This window comes from Filicampus tigris, chromosome 7, assembly GCF_054856515.1.
Source record: "Filicampus tigris isolate MCC_2025a chromosome 7, RoL_Ftig_1.0, whole genome shotgun sequence".
Taxonomy (NCBI): Eukaryota; Metazoa; Chordata; class Actinopteri; order Syngnathiformes; family Syngnathidae; genus Filicampus; species Filicampus tigris.
Window position 1 is genome coordinate 20,657,501 of NC_141223.1, and position 15,319 is coordinate 20,672,819.

The window sequence follows — 15,319 nt, forward strand, 5'->3', positions numbered from 1 at the left end:
ATATGTATATATATTTTTTGAATCGTCCACTGATAGTGTAGTGGTACACACACTGGAGTTGTGTGCGGGCAGAGTGGGATCGATTCCCGCTCAGTGACAGTGTCTGTGTGTGCCCTGCGACTGGCTTGCGACCAGTTCGGGGTGTAGTCTGTCTTTGCCCGTTGACGGCTGGGATAGGCTCCAGCAACTCCCCGCGACCCTGTATAGGATAAGCGGTTTGGAAGATGAAATGACATGACATATTTTTTAAATATATGTATACTGTGTAATGATCCAAAACTATTGGAACCCTGCTTACACTGGAGTTTAACCAATCACATTTGAACTCAGCACGTCCGCCTCACAGTGTGGAGGTCATGGGTTGAAATCCGGCCCCGGCCTTCCTGAGTGGAGTTTTCTTGTTCTCCCCACGCTTGCGCGGGTTTTCTCCGGGTACTCCGGATTCCTCCCACATTCCAAAAACATGCATGGTAGGATTGGACAGTCTAAATTGCCCCTGGGTGTGATTGTGAGTGTGACTGTTTGTTTGTTTCTGTGTGCCCTACGATTGACTGGCAACCAATTCGGGGTGACCCCTGCCTACTGCCCGTTGCCACTTGTGAGAACAACAGGGAAAGATGAAGGGTGGACAAACGTATTTTTTTCTGTCATATATATATATATATATATGGGCGGCACGGTGGTAGACTGGTTAGCACGTCCGCCTCACAGTTCAGAGGTCGTGGGTTCGATCCCGGCTCCAGCCTCCCTGTGTGGAGTTTGCATGTTCTCCCCGTGCCTGCGTGGGTTTTCTCCGGGTACTCCGGTTTCCTCCCACATTCCAAAAACATGCATGGTAAGTTGATTGGACTGTCTAAATTGCCTCTAGGTGTGGTTGTGAGTGCGGATGTTTGTCTCTGTGTGCCCTGCGATTGGCTGGCAACCAGTTCAGGGTGTCCCCCGCCTACTGCCCAAAGACAGCTGGGATAGGCTCCAGCATGCCCCGCGACCCTTGTGAGGATAAGCGGTATAGATAATGGATGGATGGATATATATATTATATATATATATATATATATATATATATATATATATATATATATATATATATATATATATACACGTGTATATTTTTGCAACTTGATTTAAAAACATGTAGCAGTTCAGAAAATGTACACAATAAAGTCCCTATACATTTTTATTGTCAATATTTTGAATTGAATTCTATGGAAAATAACATCAATAATATATGAATAATACCAAAACCGTTTTCCCCTCTGTCACATGCTTGCGTACATGCTTTTGTAACTCAAACATGTCAAATAAAGTCAAAAATTTAACACAGGATTTTTTTAGTCAGAACAAAAAGATATGTCAAATAATACATTGTCTCAGCACTGTCATGGAATTAAGACAAAGATGACTCACTTATACCAAGAATACAAGAAACATGTAAAGTATTGTGGTGACATTAATTACTTTTCCATTGGCGACATTGCACAATGCAATTGTTTTTGACAACTGAAACTTGTGCAAAACAAAAATAGCTGAATGAAGAATGTGAGACTATCATTAAGTTCTGTATATATATATATATATATATATATATATATATATATATATATATATATATATATATATATATATATATATACAGAACTTATATATATAAGTTATATAATATATAATATATATAATAGCATATATATGTATATATATATATATATATATATATATATATATATATATATATATATATATATATATATATATATATATATATATTTTTTTTTTTTTTTTTGTTTTGTTTTTTATTTTGAAAATTCAGGAATTTCGTTATTGGAATTGGAATTGTTTCCAAAATATCCCAAGTAAGTTTTAATCATTTAAAACTGAAATGGTTTAAATTGGTCAAAATGTGGAAGGGGAGAGAATTTTACTGTGAAAAGTGTCGAATTTTAGAGAATGTGAGGATTCTTGGAAAGTAGAAAATATTTTGCCCTTAGAATAGTTTTGAGGTGGCACGGTGGTTGACTGGTTAGCACATTCGCCTCACACTGCGGAGGTCATGGGTTCTAATCTAACCCCGGCCTACCTGTGTGGAGTTTGCATGTTATGTTCTCCCTGTGCCTGCATGGGTTTCCTTCCACATTCAAAAAAAAAAAAAAAAAATGCATGGTAGGTTAATTGAACATTCTAAATTGTCCCTATAGATGTGAATGTTTGTCTGTGTGTGTCCTGCGATTGGCTTGAAACCAATTCAAGGTGTACCCTGCCTACTGCCCAAAGACAACTGGGATAGGCTCCAGCACCCCCGCAACTCTCTGAGTATAAAAGCTTTGGATAATGGATGGATGAATGGTTTGAATTGGTCAATAAATGTGGAAGTTGGTGGGACTTATGAAAAACATCTTAATTGTGGGACTTTTATTGTGAATTTATTTTAGAAATGTTAGTGTGAAATGTGTAGAATTGAGGAAATGCTGGAATTTTTGGAATGTGAAAAATATTTAGAAGTTAGAATGGTTTGAATCGTCACAAAATGCAGAAGTTGGATGGAATTATGTATTATGTGTTTGATTGTGAAAATATAAGAATGAGGGAATTCTTGGAATGTGTAAAACTGTTCTCATCATGCGCTGAATAATTAGGATTATAATAAAGAATATTCATTAATGAATGAGGGGGTTGAAGAATGTACAATTGTAGGGAAACTGGGAACTTATGGAGTGTCAAAACTAGATGTCAATATGACCTTCTTTATTTTTATTTTTATGTTGCAATAATTTGAATAAGTGGGGAAATGTAGCCGGTGTATTCGAAAAATGTGTGAATGACTGATAGAAAAAAAGTTTGTGTGTCGGGGGTGCGTGTGTGTGCGTGTGTGGGGGTGTGTGCGTGTGTGTGTAAACTAGCATATACATCGAAAGACTGCAATTCAAACGCGTTGCAGTGAGCAACGTGTTTGGTCGAGAGACATCATCGAGGGGGTGAGCACCAGTGACAGTAGTATGACAGATGTAAGTGGAGCTTTCATCTTGTAAACTGTGAAGTCATGGAGCTACTTGAAGCTGGATGACGCCCCCATTAGCGGCAAATGGCCAATCAGAGCCGAGAGGCAGACTTGTCCTCCTGGCCGCCATTAAAGAATTCAATCCATGAGCTGAAATAATGGAAATCTGCTGAAGCCAGGGAGCACAAGCAGGGGGGCGCGCAAGCCGATGAGTAGCCTCTCCATTTCGCCCTTTCCTTCCTTTCTCGGGGGACCGTTTTCGGGGGGATCGCTCGGGGAGCATCATGGCGCTTGTTAGCGAAACGGGGGGGCGGCGGAGCTAATTGTTTTATGGAGGCTAGCGTTGTTGGTCCTCTGGTATGTTAGCTCGTCTGCTAGCAGGCTAGCAGAGACCAGGGGGAGGGGAGAGACAGACACACAGACAAGACAGACACTGAGTTCCTTTGCCTTGAAATTGTTTCAGATAGGCTAGCATCCATTAGCATTAGCGCTTTCGGGGCTGAAGTTTTTCTTTTACTTTGGGAGCTCCCTGTTTTTTGCACCGCGAATATCACTTAGTCAGCGGTAGTCAATCCGGGTCATGTTAACTCGTGCTATTTTGATATATACGGTAATGTAGCCCTCCGCCAGCTCGCTCGCTGGACGCCCACTGGACAATACATTTCAAGTCGGATTGACGAATCGTTAAGCTCGATGCTTGTGTTTGCGCTCGATGCGATCCATAACGTTGGCTTAGCTTTCGGGCTAGCGGCGGCTAGCGCCGGCTGGAAGTTGCCTGGCTGACTAGCAGCGGCTGGTCGTAGAAGCGCTAACACCCCCCCTGAGCGAGCAGTTCTTGTGTGAGACCATGGACTTAAAGGTTCCGGCAACGCAGTGACAAGGATGACTTCGTGCTTTGTACCAAACGGGGCCAGTTTGGAGGACTGCCACTCCAATCTCTTCTGCCTGGTAAGACTGTGTGAGGTGTGTGTGTGTGTGTGTGTGTGTGTCTCTCTGTCTATCTATCTATCTGTGTGTGTGTGTGTGTGTGTGTAGCTAGCCTAGCTCGTTAGCTGTGCCCGCTGAGGCCACAGAAAGCCATTTTGGCTAATCAGGCTGCCGAGCTTTGTAACGTCACTTGTAGACTGGCGTGAAGGCATCAGGGCCTGCAACTTGCAAATCGTGATCTCGGCCAACTTCCATAATAGGAGCAGAACACACACTGTGGGGCCAAGTGGTGCCCACATGCCTTGTGAATAGGGTTCGTAAGCAGCGTAGACTGCACACAATACACTGACATATGCAGTAATTACGAGCAAGTCTTACTACAAACACTATGTGGCGTTAGACGTGCCTGTCAGCTGTTAAATGCTTTACCCACTAATCAGGTTCGACTGACGTGCGCTTGAGTGCTGCCAAACTTGGCACTTTAGTCATTATTGTGTGTGTCATTTTTCCAAACAAGCCTGTTTATTTTGTGACTTTGACTCAGAACTGCTCATTATGACTGTATGCTTATTGACTGTGTTAATTCAGTGTTATGCAGTGGAAGTTAAAGAGCACATTCGGCCTTCCTGTGGGGAGTTTGCATGTTCTACCTGTGGTACACCGGCTTCTCCCCACTTTGCGAAAACATGCATGTCAGGTTAGTTGAAGACTAAATCAGTGGTGCCCTCACTTTTCAGTCAGCGAACTATTTATGAAATGACCAGGTCAAAATGATCTACCTACAATCAAAATGAAAAACATTTGTTTATGCATGTATTGAGAGTTATTTATTTGTGCAATAAATGTTGGCGTAGCTTGCATAACTGCATAAAGCCATATTGCACAGTGCAACTGTCCTTACTTTATTTACTCTGATGACTTGCACTGAATGGAATCAGCCAGGGATGTTTTGACAGTAGCTACTCATAGCAAGCTGCAAGCACACTTCCAAATGATCATCAGTCACGGTGGAACAGTACTGTACTGGGACTTTATGCATTTATCAACAGTCTGAAAATACTGCTCCAGATTTCCCTTCTTTGGTGCAGTCAAAGTACACTGACAGATGAGACGACCACACTTGAAAAACGACATAGATCGAGGGGGGGGGGTGAGAAAGAGTCCTCCTCCAACTCTATATATGGAAATACTTGGCTTACTTGATCCCCTCATAATTTTTATACTTTATATTTAGTTGAGAGTAGATAAAACAATATTGGAGGTTAATAAGCCAACTCACTAGTTTGATAGAATTTTGTTGCATATAGCGCAGATGTAAGTGCATGTGATGAATACGGCAGGTGTATGACTGGTTGCCCTGTACGCCAATTAAGTGACAAAGTTCATAACGGATAATGATGATTGTTGTTGTTGTTGTTGTTTTTAAATACACATGTGCTGCTGTTGACAGCTATTGTATGTATGAATAGTAGTGGTGCAACGGATCACTTAAGTCACGGTTCAGTCATGGATTTTGAGTCACTGATCAGATCGTTTTTCAGGTAAGACAAAAATAAGATGAATAGAATTTGTCTTCATTTATTTTTTTTTAAACACTTGCTCATTAAAAAAAAAAAAAGAAAAAACTCCTAGTGCCTCATATGGTCGTTTAGGATTTAAGATTGCAACTTAATGCAATATAAGGCTGGATACATTCTTAGTTTTTACGTGGTACAGTGTATAAGATAGGGCTGTGCAATTAATCGAAATTCAATTACAATTTCGATGATTACACTCCACGATTACAAAATTGGCATAATCTTAAATAAAACATTATTAATACTAATTTTGAGTTTTTTTGAGGCATGCGCACACAGATTACTCCGCAGTGATTTCAATTATTACCAAAATAATTGTGATTTTTTTTTGAGCAGCCCCATTATATGATAACAAGGAGTCATGCCAGACATTTTGAGCTGAATGTTTTCTAGAATTATTCAATGAGTGAAAGTGTTTTATAAAATTAATGAAGACAAAGTTTTATTTACTGTTTTTTTTCAGTAATGAAAAAGACGTCAAAGTGCAATTTAAGGCATTCCATTTCGTTAAACATGGAGAGTGCATTACAAAGTGATCTAGGTTCACAATATTGAAAAAGAAGTAATAAAAAAAGTTGAACAAAGATTTTGAACTACCAGCCAGGCACTTGTTGCTAATGCTAACAGCTAGCCACTAACTAACTTGTGCTGTATCATGCAATGATGGCGTAATTAACTAGCGTTTTGTTAGCATCCTAAATCAGCGACTGAATATGATTTTGGGATGGCGTTGTGTTGATGTTGGTGGCAACTATGTAATGTCAATTAAAGCTGCGATAAGGCAAGCCAAAACGTCAAACAGAAGTCAAGTTAGCCATTATGCCTCCACGCGGGCCAGCTTCAAAGTAAAAGTATACTCGGGCTATTACATTGGCCTCAATGACTCAATGCATCATTTGTTAGGCTTTATTTGAAGTTAGCTTTTGCGGAGGTGGCGTGTTCTTTGAGTATGTTTGCAGCGTCCTTGACATGTCTATCTGAATGATGGTATCGGGACAAGAGGCAGAAAAAAATCCGGTATCATTAATTTGAGGACCCGTTTCACCCCAAGTTGAGAAAATTCTCCCATACGTGCGACTTAGGTGATCCATGAGTGTTTTCAACTTCTTCTGCTCCTCTGAATGCGGACTAACCATGTTGATTTAATGTTAACATGTTTTTTTTGTTTGTCAACCATTCCGAGGATTGTGCCCGGCCCGAACCGTGGCGCTTGATCCTTACGGATCACGGATAAAAGATGATCTGTTGCACCACTAATGAATAGTATAAAACTGGGAAAGCTGGCAGTGAATAAATAAATGCCATTGGATCGATCAGTGGATCTCTAACAATGCTTTGGCCACCCCTGCTCTAAATTGTCCATAAATCTGATTGTGAATGCTTGTCTGTTGATATCTGACCTGGAATAGATTTGTGACTAGTCCAGGGTGTACCCAGCCTCTCGCCCCAAGTCAGATGGGACTATATATATCTATATATATCTATATAGAAATATATGTATATATATATAGAGAGAAATATATGTGTATATGTATATATCTCTATCTATCTATATCTATGTCTATATCTATATATATCTATATAGAAATATATGTATATATATAGAGAGAAATATATGTGTATGTGTATATCTATATATATATCTATATATCTATATATATATATCTATCTCTCTCTCTCTCTCTCTCTCTATATATATATATCTATATATCTATATCTCTCTCTATATATATATATCTATATCTATATATCTATATCTCTCTCTATATATATATCTATATCTCTATATATCTATATCTATATATATATATATCTATATATATATCTATATATAGATATATATATATCTCTATATATAGATATATATATATATATCTCTATATATCTCTATATATATATATATATATAGATATATAGATATCTCTCTCTCTCTCTCTCTCTCTCTATATATATATATATATATCTATATATCTATATATCTATATATATATAGATATATAGATATATATAGATATCTATATATCTATATATCTATATATCTATATATCTATATATCTATATATATATAGATATATAGATATATATATATATATATATATATATATATATATATATATATATATATATATATCTCAATCTCAGCAGTGATAAAGAAATAGGCTTGGCCAGTCATTTTATTGTCATTTGTTGATATTGGCTCAGCGGCCCAAAGTATCATGGTCTGTGTCAGGGCTGTTCAATTACAAATTCAGTTGGGCCAAATTTTCTAATCAAGAATAGTATTCAAGCCTGACGCATTAGGTGTCCAGTAAACACCTCTATGATTTTGACAAATTTCAAACTAATACAAATGAAAAATTCACTTTTTGTCAACCTTTCAAATTTGGAAACATGACAAAGGCACATCAAAAAGTGCATAAAATACAATAACAGAGCTGTTTTTGAACAGAACCCCAAGTAGTTGAAATGTTTTTGTATTCCACTTAAGTAAATTGATTTTGAAAGAAATCTGTAAATAGGTTTAAAGGCCCTAATACACCAAAACGACGTTCACCAACAGTGACTGACGCTTTCCCCGTGGCGTCCGGCCGGCTGTTGGCACGTCACACTGGCAAAACACACTGCAACGTCAGACAGCGACACTGACCATTAAAGTAGCTTCTGCGCATGAATGAGATGTAATACCCTTCCATACCATCGACGGTGATAGTCACTATTTCTCATTGTTAGAAAAATCCAACCGTAAAGATGTTGGCCGGGGGCGGATTATAACAACGTAAACAATGCATTCGGCTATATTCTTCGCTCACGATGAACTCCCACGCGAAGTAAACCCTCACGCTCTTGACACGGTATTGTGAAATACTTACATTGTCAACCCTCGCTCTTGTACTTGTAAGAAGATTAAGGCAGCGAAGGCGTGCTCACTGTTTATTCGCATTTGTCACGTCCCGTTGGTGCTCCGAGCGCTGATTTGCTAGCTAACAGCAAATCAAAGTGACCAAATGTCACGACTGGCGACGCCGATTCAACATACGTAAACGCCCCCAAGACGCTTACAGACGGGTTACGACACTACGACGGTGGTCACTACACCAATCAGACGGCGCTTAAAGATGCCACTATGCTTCACGACCTCCGACGTCGGTTTGGTGTATCAGAGCCTTAACAGACAATACCATCTGATGCACGATGCAGTGTCAGGATGTCATCTGGGATGCAACAGCGGACACACGTGCAGCCAATTCACTTACTTTAGCTGCCATGGATGGAGCCCCATCTGTCACAAGCATGCACACACACTCCAAAATCAGACCATTTTCTTTGAAGAATGTTGAAATCTTCTCAGAGATCACCTCTCCAGTTGTCCTTCTAACGGCAGTAAGCCAAGTTGTTCCACTGGGAAGCATTTGCCATAGAAAAAAAAAACCGAACATATAAAGTTTGACGTGTCTAATGGGTACGTTTTTAATACCGGATGTCACACTCGTTTTCATTTTGTCGTCAGTTATTACCTCATCCATGATGGCCAGCATACAATCTTTCAAGGTTTTAATATTGTAGCATGACGACAACGATATTGTGGTAATTTAAATCTCGCGATATCGCCATTATCGTTATGTCCCTAATAGAAAGGTGACTGTTGTTGTCACTATCTCAGGTGCTACATTAGTGTAGTGTAGCAACAGAGCTAACACAAAACCTCACGCATCAAAAATGACGATATACTGTAAATGACCCTCTGTGGGTTGTATCATATGGTAGACATCTGCCTCGATTGGTTATTTTGAGATGAAGTGATAGATGTCATGGCCAGAAGACAATTTCAGCCTCATGTCAATCCTTTTCTTTCCTTTTTAGGCTGATTTGACCGGGATCAAATGGCGACGCTTCGTGTGGGAAGGGCCCACCTCGTCGCCCATCCTCTTCCCTGTGACCGAGGAGGACCCCATCTTGTGCAGCTTCAGCCGGTGCATGGCGGCGGATGTGCTGAGCGTGTGGCGGCGGCATCACACACCCGGCCGCCGGGAGCTCTGGCTCTTCTGGTGGGGCGACGACCCCAGCTTCGCCGAGCTCATCCACAACGAGCTCTTGAGTGAGTGCACAATGTCTAATCGAAAGGTATACTCGGTTAAGTTTAATGACTCATAGGACTTGACATCGGAGTTAGCCTACAGGCAGAATAAAGGCACTTCCATGGGAACGATTTGCTTGAATTTACCATTTCAAAGCAAGACACTCACTTTGTTTTTCGTTGCCGTTCGGATTATACATCTGATGTGTTGTGAGTCAGTCCTCCAAAACTGTGTGGAATCTGCTGGCTCTCAGCCACTGGAGATTCAGGCCGGTATGTAGCAGCTTTCCTCGAAAACGCTTGTGGAATTTGATTTTCGGTGAGCCATTCAGGTTGACCTGTTTCGAGGTTTTATAACTCGTTTGTGAGTGGAATTCGCCTTGTTGCGGAGGGGTTGGTGCAGCTATGGTTTGGAATGATCATGAGCCTATCAAAAACCTAAGGTACGACTTTAAAATCACCCTCTAAAACCTAATGTTTTCCCAGAAATTCAACACCAACAAAATAATTATATCTCAGCCCCTGTAGCAGATAATTAAAATAATTAAATATTAAAGATAATCAAAAAACATAATTCCCCCAAAATTTGAGAGCTTAGACCTATGGCATTCACACAGGCCTGAATTTATTATAAACCTTCAATATATTTTTTTAAACCAACAAACTTCGCTCAAGGAAAGCCAATAAAACAAAATGTGTGAATGATGTAGATATCTCAGTGGAAACAGTTCACAAGACATGTCCAATGAAGTAGCACTTCCCAAAGCTGCACTTGCTTCAATAATAAAATGTACCAAAAAAAAGGGGGAACAGTGCAAGAAAATCACTATTTTCAGTATAACAAAATAGTGTGTGTCGACAACAGCACGTGATGAACTGTAACAATTTATGTTCCATTATTGTTTTAATCAAAAATGTAAAAATAGTGTCAATGCAAGAGAAGCACTATTTTTAATAAAATTAAAAAAAAATTGAGTGATAATTACTATCCCTCATTCTGTTTCAATGCCGTTGAAATATTGGTGGACATCATTATCTACAAACATAATGTCTTAAAGATATATCACGATTGACTGGTTCCACTAGTTCAAAGTCCACAAGCGCGTCGTCTATATCAGTGTTTTTCAAACACGGTGTGCCACGAGATATTGTCAGGTGTGCCGTGGGAAATTATCTAATTTGTGTGCCTGTGCGGTCTAGCGCCTGGTAGCGTAATCATGTAGTTACTACATTGTAGTACTCTTCCATACCAGTAGGTAGTAGCAACAGCAGGTAGCTAATTGTCTTTGTTTAGAGACAAGCGAATTAGTGACGCATGTTTATCCAAACAGGCCCATCTTTTACACTGAGTATCAATATGAAACATTATGAAATACTTTTTTCTTTATGTTTATTTAATTCCGATTCAAGACGTTATAACATAACGTCATTCCTCAATGTTAAAAAATGCTTATATAAACAATATAAGACTTATATTGTTAAAATAAGCTTTCACAATTTCAGCAGGTAGTGTGCCGCGGGATTTTTTCAATGAAAGAAATGTGCCTCGACTCCAAAAAGTTTGAAAAATACTGTATCACTATACTGTCGCTTATTTCAGAGCTCTCGCGATCATCTGTATCCGCCATTTCTGCTAAAAAAAAAAAAAGTCCCGGGATATCCTACGAGGGCTCATGTCACCGTCACGTGTATATTATGATGCATTTAACTGGCTAAGAGACTGAGAATTGGTTAGAAAAAACAAAGACACATCTCCTTTCCCGGCTATAAAGTTAGAAATACGCAACAGCGTTCCCGGCTCTAGTGGTAGAAATGCGGCAAAGCGCTCCCGGCCAAATTGGTTAAAACACAAAGTGGGACTCCAAAAATACCGTTCACCACCCCCAAAATATGTTTTCCTAGAGCACAAATCCGGAATCACCCCCTCATAATCTTTAAATACAATCTAGTCATATAAGCGTGTAAACAAGTATACGTACTTTAACTTACTTTGAAGTCATTGAACTTACCATTGAAGATACAAAATTGAGTAAAGAGTGCAAGGATAGTGGCGCTGAGGATAAGTGTGCGCTTGGGTGCGCTGTTACAGTGGCTGGCAGTCAATGGACTATGTTTACATGCAGTCGAGTTCGAGTTAAGGTAAAAATTCAGATTTCTGAGTCATTTGGAAAAACCTATTCACATGGCTTGGGCGGACAGAGTTATCCCCCCCCCCCCCACACACACACATTTAAATAACCCGATTGAAACAGCGATGCACGGACATCATGAATTTCACGCAAATTTCATCTCCACTTGTTAGTTGTTTCCGTCAATAAAACACATTATTTTCATGTCACTCACCGCACGAATCTAGCAGAGGGTTTTCTCCTCGCTTTAAAAGTGTGGTGTCGTACTTTAGCTTTCGCCATGTTCTATCACTAAACGTGTATTTCCGGTGGGTTGCGTGCCAAAGAGCGTGCATACAAGCACTTCCTCTACTACGAAGACCAAGATTCCTTGTGGTTGAGCATGCGCAGAGTGTCTCGTGCATTCGGGATATTCCGATCGCTGTTTACATGCGCGCATATTTGGGTTGGAAAGGGAGTAACCCAGGCATTATGTTCGGAATTTGAATCAAAAGCCCGAATAAGGGCATATGCGGATTATTGCGATCATTTACATGGGTTTTAAAAACCCGAATACTGCCAATATTCTGGTTTTAAAAGGTTTATTGGCTGCATCTAAATGTAGTCATTGTTCGGAATGCTGCATTTCTGCAACCAAAGGAATTGAAGTACGTCTCTGTGGTGTGTAGTGCACAGGAAAGCAGTGCATTTATAGCTCTTCAAAAATAATTTAAAAATTATATACAATTTAGTCGCCATATGCGGCAAATAAAGATAAAGGTGTTCCAATTGCTTGGGCCACAAAGTTTTAACTGCGATATAGCACAGGAGTACTCTGTTATATGTAAACTATAGATTACGACAATGTCTTTCACAAGCTAGTATTGCTTTCACTCGTGCCGTCCATACTGTTGGAAGCTGACAGGCAACTTTTATCATAGTTAAGCAGACAAAACGAGGATGCCCGTTGGGCTACTTACGTGTGCGTGTGAATTTCCAATTTTCCAACGCCTCCGTCTCCCTCTAGGCGAGGAGGATGGTGAGTGGGAGAGCGGCCTGTCTTACGAGTGTCGCACGCTCCTGTTCAAAGCCATCCATAACCTGCTGGAGCGTTGCCTCATGAACCGTGGCTTCGTACGCATCGGCAAGTGGTTCGTGAAGCCCTATCAGAAGGACGAGAAAGTCATCAACAAAAGGTAGGACCCCCCCCCCCCCCCCTGCATAGTGCTTTGAAAGCATGGAGCTCGAGAGCAGGGCTTGACGATTTAGCATTAATGACATGATTGCAAACAGAGAGGAACTAATTGACTAAAGAGGCACCACTTTGGCAGTCAGACATTGAGCAACAAATAGTCCATTGCAAAGGATGTTTAAAGACACGAACTAAAGTGTTCAACATGAGCCAACTTATTTTAATTGTTGTACATGTCACAAAGGAGCCCCGTGGAAGGCAATCACTGAGTCGATCTTGCTGAACATTGTCAAAGACCCGGCGCCCGTTTAAGCGTTGCGATAGCAGTCGTTGATCCAGAGATTACTGGCATCATGGTTACTTTGAAGACACAAACTTGTACTTTGGATTTGAACTATCTTTTGCGACACCAGTCCTGGAACATTTCTGACAGATGTTGTAATGTGTATATACTTTAGCAGGGACAGATGTTTTCATTCATACTACTTTTCGGGGGCTTCTCACCCCGCGACGTCCTTCATTTGTTCCCAGTGGGGATTATCTGGAAAAGCAGCGCTTGCAGATGTTCATGTTAGCTGCTTGTGGAGCTTGAATTGTCACATTATTTAAGAACGAAGTGATTGTAATGCCGTAGTTATTTGACTGGTACATGTTGCTTGATAATTTCATAAATTGCATTGTCGTCACTGATGTGTGTCATATTAAGTACTTTAAATCCCAGTTGTCTTAACATGTAACCTCCTCCACCATGAGACTGTTCTACAATATATGCGCCAATGCATGACGCAAGGCATCACGCCTTCTGGAGAGCAGCCTGGCTGTTCAGTTAGCAAGGCCAGGCTCCTTGTCCTGTCTCTCAATATGTTTCTGCTTACTGTGCCAAAACATGTCGACTGCGCCACCCCGAGCGGACGACACTGGATCCGGGCCAGGCCTAATTAAAAGAAAGGCGATCAAAAGTAGTTGCCTTGAGTGCTCCTACGTGTTCAGTCCACATGCTTGTGTTTTACCACAGATGGGCTCTTTGCGCATTGTGTTGCGTAGTCTATTTATTTAAATGTTTCTTCAGTGAGGTTTGACAAATTCACTCACTCTTAGGCAAATGATCAAAATATAGCAAGTATTCAGGTAAGATCGCTTTAGATAATTGTCAGTCTTTCGTGATAGAAATGACAAACGGCGCCGGGTGGGGCTGTTTATAACAGCTACCAAAGTCAGTAAACAACCCTTACAGTATGTTAAAGTTGCTGTCAGCTGGTCTCAGTATTTTTTTGGTGGGGGGGGTTTCATTTGGTTGCACCTGCAAGGTGAATTGAATGTCCTGTTTCTTTCTGCCAAAGACTAAAATAATGTCTGGCCAATATTCAGTCTAGTCCTGCAGTAATTGCATATTGTAATTTTATTTATTTTATCAGAGCTAGGCATTTTACAAAAAATTTGCGGTCCGTTTATCGCCTACAGCCGGAGTACCGTTCCACGGTCCGTCTATCCGCTATTTTGTCCAGCTGGACCAAATAGTAATCACCTATAGGCCGGTCCGACTATCATTTAAACGTTCCATTTGCGTTTCCGTCTACAAACTTCGACCAAAATGGTGCACTTCACATTTGGGGCATTTCTTGTTCAGTAAAAGTTACTTATTTAGTAATTTATTATTCGCCTGCCATTGCTATCTGATATTAGTCATTACATGCCTAGTAATGACTTTTTTCATCCCACCACTATTTTTCAAGTTTGATTGTGCTTTACACATTTTACACCTTTGAGTCTATTTGTAGATTTGTCTTAGAGAGGATCTAGTATTGGCAAATGTTTCAATGGCAGACTCTTTCATTGTCAGTGACCGCTCAACCTTTTCTAAAATTAACATTCAACTGCTTGAGATTGTTGTCTCCAATAAATGCAAGTAAATAATGATTTTGGTCATTAGCATTGCTATTAATTCAGGGAAGCTATGGCATAAAGCTTACTTTGGGTTGTGGTCAAATAAATGTGTTAAGCGCTGTAAGTGGGAGTTGACTCAGTTCCTCCTAACACAGTTGTTGTCGCCCTTGCCAGCCAGTATACAGGGTCAGTCTTTGGAAAATGCTGAGCATGCACTGTGGTTTTAGAGCAACTATGTCAACAAGTACTATTTGAGTGCACTTGGCTGCTTCTAGAAATGGAAAATAATGATGGATATTGTATTATTTGAAGGCTATATACAAGTGGGTTTTTTTTTTCTCACTGTTATTGAGAAAAGGCCTGACAAAATTACTTACGGCCTTTTTGGAACACATTTGAAGCAGTCAGATGGAAGCCATTGAGAATATGATCCCTCATCTTCTGTTCATGATGTCAAATAGGAACCCCTGCTGTAAGAAATTCACTTGACACCTTGTTCCAAAATGTCATTGTGCTGTTTGAAAGAGCTAATCCTGCCATATTAAATATGCTAATGTGTGTCTC

At 40.1% G+C, this 15,319-nt stretch overlaps 1 protein-coding gene across 2 annotated transcripts in view; it reads left to right on the forward strand.

The window, feature by feature from the left end:
• The first annotated feature begins 2,968 nt into the window (after positions 1-2,968).
• The window catches only part of LOC147145119 (mediator of RNA polymerase II transcription subunit 13-like), a 41,889-nt gene continuing 29,538 nt past the window's right edge, over positions 2,969-15,319 (forward strand). Inside the window, exons 1-3 of one of the 2 annotated variants that reach the window (XM_086035651.1) lie at positions 2,969-3,940; positions 9,358-9,592; positions 12,707-12,875. In XM_086035651.1, the coding sequence (XP_085891777.1) occupies positions 3,875-3,940; positions 9,358-9,592; positions 12,707-12,875 (470 nt within the window). In that variant the 5' untranslated portion in view covers positions 2,969-3,874. The remainder of the gene's footprint in view (positions 3,941-9,357; positions 9,593-12,706; positions 12,876-15,319) is intronic. The other variant, XM_086035650.1, reaches the window with a different exon arrangement.